General features: G+C 46.3%; 1 protein-coding gene across 4 annotated transcripts in view; it reads right to left on the reverse strand.

Annotated features, from left to right (window-relative positions):
* Positions 1-6,870, reverse strand: part of YAP1 (Yes1 associated transcriptional regulator) — a gene marked incomplete at its 5' end in the record, with an annotated part of 82,464 nt that extends 75,594 nt beyond the window's left edge. For all 4 annotated transcript variants that reach the window (XM_080613870.1, XM_080613869.1, XM_080613868.1 and 1 more), the window contains 2 exons: positions 3,501-3,748; positions 6,553-6,870. In XM_080613870.1, the coding sequence (XP_080469996.1) occupies positions 3,501-3,748; positions 6,553-6,870 (566 nt within the window). The remainder of the gene's footprint in view (positions 1-3,500; positions 3,749-6,552) is intronic.
* Between the last annotated feature and the right edge of the window lie 675 nt (positions 6,871-7,545).

Consider the following 7,545-nt stretch of genomic DNA (forward strand, 5'->3'; position numbering starts at 1 on the left):
GTAACACGAAGTTAAAACAATACAAGAGTACTTCTAAAACAGAGCAAAACTTTTTTCTCTCTGCAAGTTGCTGTCTGCTACTCCCATGGCATATTATCTTTTGCCTAGAGAGCAATCCCCTATCTTTCTCCACAGTTCACTGAAATGTCAACCAGCAGCTGGCTAACAGGAAGTGGTTAAAAGCAATGTGGTTGACATCACCGCACAAACCAAGCACATCTTTTTTACTGCATGTTTAAGAATGGGGCTAAAGTGTTCCACACAGCAATGCTGAGATGACTCAGACATGACCACTTACTAACCAGGCAAGGCTTAGCTTACGAGTTCTGTTTAAGTAGCAGTTTCAGTAAAAAACAGTATTGTTCTTACCAACTGTCTAGCAAGCGTGTATTCACTCACTGGCCAAAATCACCTGTATTTCACTAATAGAAAACTATACTGCAGAATCCTACTTCTAACAGGGAGATGAACACTAATGACTGGAATTCTGGCAGATCATATGTGGGGCATTCCCACACAGAGGGGTCTATTTATCAAGACGACAGATCGATTTGCAAGAGTAGCTCTGGTTCAGACCCTACACTAATGCTCTCGCCCTCTTTTAATGCATCTCTATATGTGTCGTGTGTATACAAAATGCCTGGCCAAATAACTCTGTGCATGCATATAAATATACAGACAAGTATTTTCACTCCTATATGCATTATTTTAATTTCTTTGTGCAAACTACCATGCTTGAAGTCCTTGACCTACTGATTAGTGGAAGTGACTATATTCCAGTCCATATTAAGTGCAGTGCTCAATTTTATATTACTCTGTTTGCACTGCAGTATGTTATGATAACTATAACCATAAGGCTTACTGACATCTGGAAAAAATCTAATACTGTTACCTATTCTGCAAAGATCTTTCTAGAGCCTGATTACCAGACTGTTCATGGAGTGGCTACAGAACACAGTACATGGAAACAAAGAGCAATGTAGCCAATCCAATAAAAAAAGCTGAATACTTGGAAGACACACCAAAAATCTGCATATGGTAGAAGGAACCACATTAAATGTATTTAGCATCAGGAACCTCAGCACTCAAGCTCTGAGCAAATGTTTAAGGTATAACCACACATGATATGAGCTTTAACGGGCTTGTAGAGACGAGATAGAGCTTACCACTCAACACTGAAAAAAGCTCCTGAAATACAGACTTGCTACTTAAAAATAATTCTTACATTTCTTTGGATTTCCTAAACATGCAAGCAAATATTTTGCTAGTACTTGAAATGTTTTCAGCAAATCTTTTTAACTCTAGTGAAGTTGGTGGATCTCACCTGTAGATACTAGTAAGCAAACTTTTAGGAACAACCAATGTTCTTCAGGTGCTAACAGAGCCTTCAGAACTATCCTTGTTAGACTCTCCCATCCCACAGTATCGCTCAATGAAAGCAGAAAGAAAACAGCCCGTTTCACTGTTTAAAATCTCCCAAGGTCAGCATGTGACCCAGCAGGGAGAGGTTCAAAAAGTACAGCCTTTATTTTTCTTCCTAACAACCTGGTTTGTTTCCACTCCTTTCCCCATCAAGACACATCCTTCACAGCTAGCAGCTCTTTCAATCATTTACTTTGGATGTCTGCTTGAGAACAAACGATCTTGCTCATGCAGATGAGTTTGCCAGACTTGTGTGTACTTTCCAGTCTCAGGCTCTTTATTGTTCTTTCTGAAACCTGACCCTTTGAAATGGATACCAAGACACCAAGAAAGGACAAAAAAAGAAAAAATAAAAAAGGCAGGCTAAAAAGAGTTCTATGGTAATAGTGAAACTGCAGAAAAGCTTTCTGGAAAAAGAAAAAAAAATATCTTTCACTGATTTTACCTGAATGAGCATAACTTAGAGAAAAATCTGTTTTAAGAGTGTGAAGTCATTCTGCATCTCAAACTGTTCTACTTCCTGTAAAATTAGCAGTGTTATCAAAAACAAACATTTGTGACAGTAAACCTTTAAATCAAGTATCTATTTTTCACACTTCATAAGCTGCTCTTTGAGAGCTCTCACTTACACAGTCAAAAACAAAGTTTGCTTTTCATTTCTAAACTCAGTCTGTGCCTTCCTCAAGGTCCAGTGAGCTACAGTTCTCAAATGGCATAAACTAACAGGTTCCAGAATACCTGTGTTTTGTGCACACTGAAGAGCTCACATTCCAGAATACGCCAATTTGTTCAACATCACCAAAAAAGAAAAAAAAAAAAAAAGACCTACAGCTAACAGTCATTTTCACGCTCGTAATACAGAATGACTGTTAGCAAGAAGTAACCTTCACGCTCAGATAGTAACTCTTTTCAGTAAAAAAGTTATGCTAATCTCTCTGTATGGAAACACCATTGATACAGGAACAAGAAACAGTTTTAAGAAGTTGTGCAAGTTCCATTTTCATTGCAGACAAATTTGCTTTTGAAGCTACAAACTCAACCACTGAAATCAAAAGCACATATTAATGACAGTGTTTTAGCAAGAAAGGTAGGGATAAAGATGTTTTTCTTGGCTGAAAAGTTTTATATAAATAACACACTCTGCTACCCCTCCTCTCTCCCAGCCCTGAAAATGATATATAATGGGTTATTTAGAGACTTGCAGTTAATTTAACTGTTCAAAATACAGTCGAGATATTTGAGGGCAAATTCTATCTCTTGGTGGGCACACTTTCAGAAAGAAGGACAAGCTCATGCTGTTTTAGAAAACTACTCAGCATAAAACAAAATGCTTCCTGATGGATTAGGTGTCAGGTGGCTGGCATGTGTAACCTTTCTTCAGTTATAGAAAAGGTGATACTAATTTCACTGTGTGAAAAAGCTACAGCTGTAGGAACAAGAAATGATGTTAAAAGTTCTGCAATTTCCCTTTCACTGCAGGGAATGTGGACCAGTTCAGAGTTACAGACCTAACTATTGCAATCAAACACACATTCGTTTCCTCACGAGTAGACAGCAGGCAAAAACGTTTCCATTGCTTACTTACACTACTGTCCTTATTCAAAAAATAAGGTAGTCAATATAGCCTCACTTAGTTTCTAAAGTCACTCTGTATTTTTACATCTGGATCACAAAAATGAGGTAAAAATGTACTTTGACCTGCATAACAACTCTGGCAAGATTCAACAAATCCAAAACTCACACAGTTTAAAAAACACTGTGTGCATTTCACTGATTTTTAGCACACAACATCATAGATAACATTCTTCAGCTAAGATTAAGATAGGGTAAATATTCACAGAGTACCTACAGTTTTCAGAAACAGCAGAGAGCTGATGTTGGAGAAATACTGGAGCTGTAGGATCTCCTACTTAAAGTCAGGAGCATGTTTTTCAAAATATGTATTTTAAACACAATGAAATCTACTAAAATTTAAATATTATAAAATAAAACAAACAACAAAAAAGTAACAACAAAAATCACCACCACCAACAAAAAAGCATCAGAGATACAGCCAAGCGAAGACAAGTTTTACTTACTTAAGGAAGTATCTCTGTCCAGATGGCGTCTTAGCCATCTCCCAACCTGGTGGCAAAGGCACATCATCAGGGATCTCAAACGAAGACTGGCGGAGATGTTGAGAGGCTGGAGCTCCAGGTCCAGTCACTACTCCGGAGGGTGTAAGTGTCCCTGGAGAAACAGCTCCCAGCTGCAGTGATGCTGGAGAGGAATGAGCTCGGACATGCTGCGGGGTCAGGGCTCCTGCTGTCCCTGCATCAGTGCTGGCCTGCCAGGAGTGAAATTATTCCCATTAAGACTCTCATATTTCATCAGAAATGCAGCTGTCAGACGACATTTCATTTTAAATGAGCCTTTCAGAAGAAATTGACAAGTACATCATTCTAAAGTTCTACTTCTTTTCCAGTTACTGCTGGTGAAGAGAACCTCCAAGTAGGCTGGTAAATTAGCATCACAAAAGCTCTCGTGTAAGTCAAGAAATATTAACTATAAGTACATGCTAAGTGCCTTCAGTTTTATTTTGAAAACTGGAGTTCTTTACTCCCTGGTGCAGGGTTAAGAGAAAAGCTTGCCGGCAGTCAGCAGACCTCATACAGCACGTTACATGGTACATTACCTCCCATTCCCATCGCACCCACTGTCTGATGGGGAAGTTGATCACAACTCTCCTTTTGAAATGGGGGTCAAGGGCACCCACACATACACCCTCTGCAAGCATTTAAAAGGTTCCACAAGGAGAAAAGTACCAAGAAATGCTGACAGCAGTGAGATCCATCAGCAAAGACTCCTGAACTCAACCATACAAATCACCTACACCACAAAACTGAAGACAAAATTTCCTAACCCGCACACAAACTGTGCTTTTAAGGGTACAGGGAGCTTATAAAGTCTGTCCATACTTCAACCAAAGCAGAGCTTCAGCAAACTCTTTAACCAGTCAATCACAAGTGACTCACAAAACCATTCATCACTTACCAGCCATAAGTACACAGAACTTCCCTGCCAGTAGTGTACCGTGAAACAGAAAAAGCAGCTCTGAAAACTGGATTAAATCAATATTGAGTTTTCTTTATATATTTACTAATTAATTTTGTAGATACACCAGAACAACATGGACACCTATAATAACATGCATGTATCACAGCCTTTGCCACACCTCTCTACTCAAGGTATTGCACCATGTAAGGCCCCACTTGCATTCCTATACAGACTGACAATTCTGTTTCACTATGTATCAATGCAAGCACATGTGAAGTTTCATGTATTAAATTGGAAACGAATTAGTGTATTTAGACAAAATACACAAGTTGTAAATCAACTGAATCTGAGGCATATTAATCCTTGAAAAACAGGGCGAACTACAGAAACTTAAATATTTTTTCTGTTAAACAGAATACTTCTGTGGCACAACTAAACCAAAAAAGAAAATAAAACCAGTTGTATTTTAAAAGACGGTCCACAATGAAGAAAATTATTCTCTGGCTTTAGCCAAATTTCCAGTTTATGCTATAGGAACCACCAACTGTTACAAGGCAGAGTGATCCAACTAAACATGCATTACAGATGAAGAAAAACATACACAAGCAAGAGAACGCTAAGCTGAAAAGTACAATGTGTATTAATGTCACACACATTAAGCGCATTTCAAACACAATAGCTATTTCACTGCAGTTACCGTATTTGACACAGCACCAAGTGTTAGCTGAACATATACCAGAGTTCACATTTGCACACAACAAAACTGTGGTAAGAGCTGCACAACTTAGGAAAAAAGCCCTACACAAAATAACCTTATTCCTTGCTGGATTTCAGTATGCTATTAAAGGTCTGCAACTCAGAAGCAAACAAAACTACAGGAGCAACTCAGCCCCACCCCTATTTTCTTTTCAGTCTTGCAATATGAAGGCCAGACTGATTTTTTTCTAGTATTTGGAAAATGAATTAACTCCTAGGCCGAGAGTATGTGCCAAAGGTTCAGCCTGAAGTGAACTCCTGAAGCCAAGTCATAAATCCTTCAAAACAGAAGTTTAATAATGGAAATGTTGACAGACCCTTAACAACAAGGGTACCAGTACACAGAGCAAGTTTCACTCCTACTGGCTACACAGACAAAGCGACAATAGCCAATAATAAAACGTATTTTATAGCTTAGCAACAAAGTTCATTACTTAATAAAACACTCTAGTAGGCACAGTCTCCTTCCAAAAAGTTGGTAACTGCAGCCTAAACATTAACTTTCAGTCGCACTCGCACCAACACTTCGGTCTGGGCGCAAAAGTCACTCAGTCGAAGACGAAACGCTCCCGGAGGCCGAGCTCCGGCCCGGCCCTGCATCCCCCCTCCCCCGCCTTCCCCTGGGCCCGGGCCCGCACCCCCCGTCCCAGCCCCGCTGCTCCCGGCAACGGACTTCAGGGCCGCAGCTGCCCAGGGTGCGGACCCCCTAGGCCGTCGGACTTGACGGGCCGCTCGGGAGTTAACTCCTGAACTTAATGTGTGTATTCGGGGGGTTAATCCCACTCAGCCCAGCACAGCGATGAATGGTGGTGCAACTCCATCCATATTGTTTGACGGGGCGCTGTGGAGGGGTGGTGTAGAAGTTTGGCACAACCGCGTTACCCTCCTCAACAGACGGGCCGCCCCGCGAAGCGGGAGGCTCAGACCTCACAGCGAAACCCTCCCTCTCTTCCGAGCTGAGAGTTTTCACTTCAGTTTTAGGGGCTCCCCTACCGCCGCCTGCCCGGAGCGGCCGGGAGAGCAGCCGGGTCTCGCCACGGAGCGGATGTGGAGTCCGAGGCCCCGCCGGAGACCGGGCTGCGGCCCACGGCCGCCACCTCCCCCTCAGCGTCCAGAGGCGCGGGCGGCGAGGGGCCACATGGAGGGGAGGGAGGAGGAGGAGGACGGGCTACCCCGCAAGGCGAGGGAGGAAGCACGGCAGCGAGCGCCCCGTCGGGCGCCCCCCACCCCGGGGAGGGCGGATTCCCGCCCCGGCCCCCTCCCCCACACACCTCCCCCGGGAGGAGCTCGGCGGCGGCGGGGAGAGCGATCTCACGGCCGGGCCGCCCCCCCCCTCACCTGGCGGGAGTGGGCCTTGGGCTCGGGCGGCTTGAAGAAGGAGTCCGGCAGCTTCCGAAGCCGCATGGGCAGCGTGTGCGGCACGTTGGCGCCCTTGGGGTTCATCACGGCGTTGAACAGCGCCTCTAAGTCGGTCTCCGAGTCGCCCCGCACATGGACAATCTGGTGCCCCGCCGGGGGGGGCCCCGCGCCTGGGGGCTGCGCCGCGCCAGACGGGGCCCCCGACACAGCGCCCGGTGGCTGCGGCGGTGCCTGCTGTGAGGCCGGGGGCTGCGATGCCTGCGGCGGCTGCTGCTGTTGAGGCTGCCCGGGATCCATTGCTCCGTCGGGATCCCCCGGCGCTTTCCTGGCGGGGCTCAGCGGCTCAGAGCCCGGATTCCCGGCCCTGCATGCCCCGCTCCCTGGGCCGCGTTTCGTCCTTGCTGTGGTCGGTGCTTCTCGCCCCTCGGCAAGGAAACCGACCCGGCCACAGCAACTGGCAAAACAACTCTGAGCGTGCGGCTCTTTCCCGAGTGCGGCCCAGCCCGGCCGGCGCCTCTGTCCCGGCGGCGGAAACTAACTCGCACAACACACCAAACAAAAGTTCGGAGTTACGCCCGCCCGGATCACTCTCCGCCGCCGGCTCCGCCCCTCCTGAGCCCGCCCGCACCGTATCCGACCGAGGCAGCCCGACACGGGCTCAGCCCTTCTGTTCGCGCCCGCCTGCACCGCCTCCCGCCCGAGGGCCGTCCGGCTCTGCCTGCCCCTCCAACCCCCAAACCGCGGGCACACCAAAGCCGCCTTACGCACGCGCTCGTCCGTCACCCCAGCACCCCTCTTTGAGGCCCACCCGCCCTCTCCCGGCCGCGGCCGGCCCGCCCGCCCTCCGCCGCCACGGAGTGATGCCGCCAACCAAAACTTTTATTTTCCTTTCCCCAACTTCTATCCCAACTTCCAGGAGCCCGTCGCTCGCCAGCCCGCGACCCGCCGCTGCGCACGGGATGCACCCGCCCG

This window comes from Psittacula echo, assembly GCF_963264785.1.
Source record: "Psittacula echo genome assembly, chromosome: 3".
Classification (NCBI taxonomy): Eukaryota; Metazoa; Chordata; class Aves; order Psittaciformes; family Psittacidae; genus Psittacula; species Psittacula echo.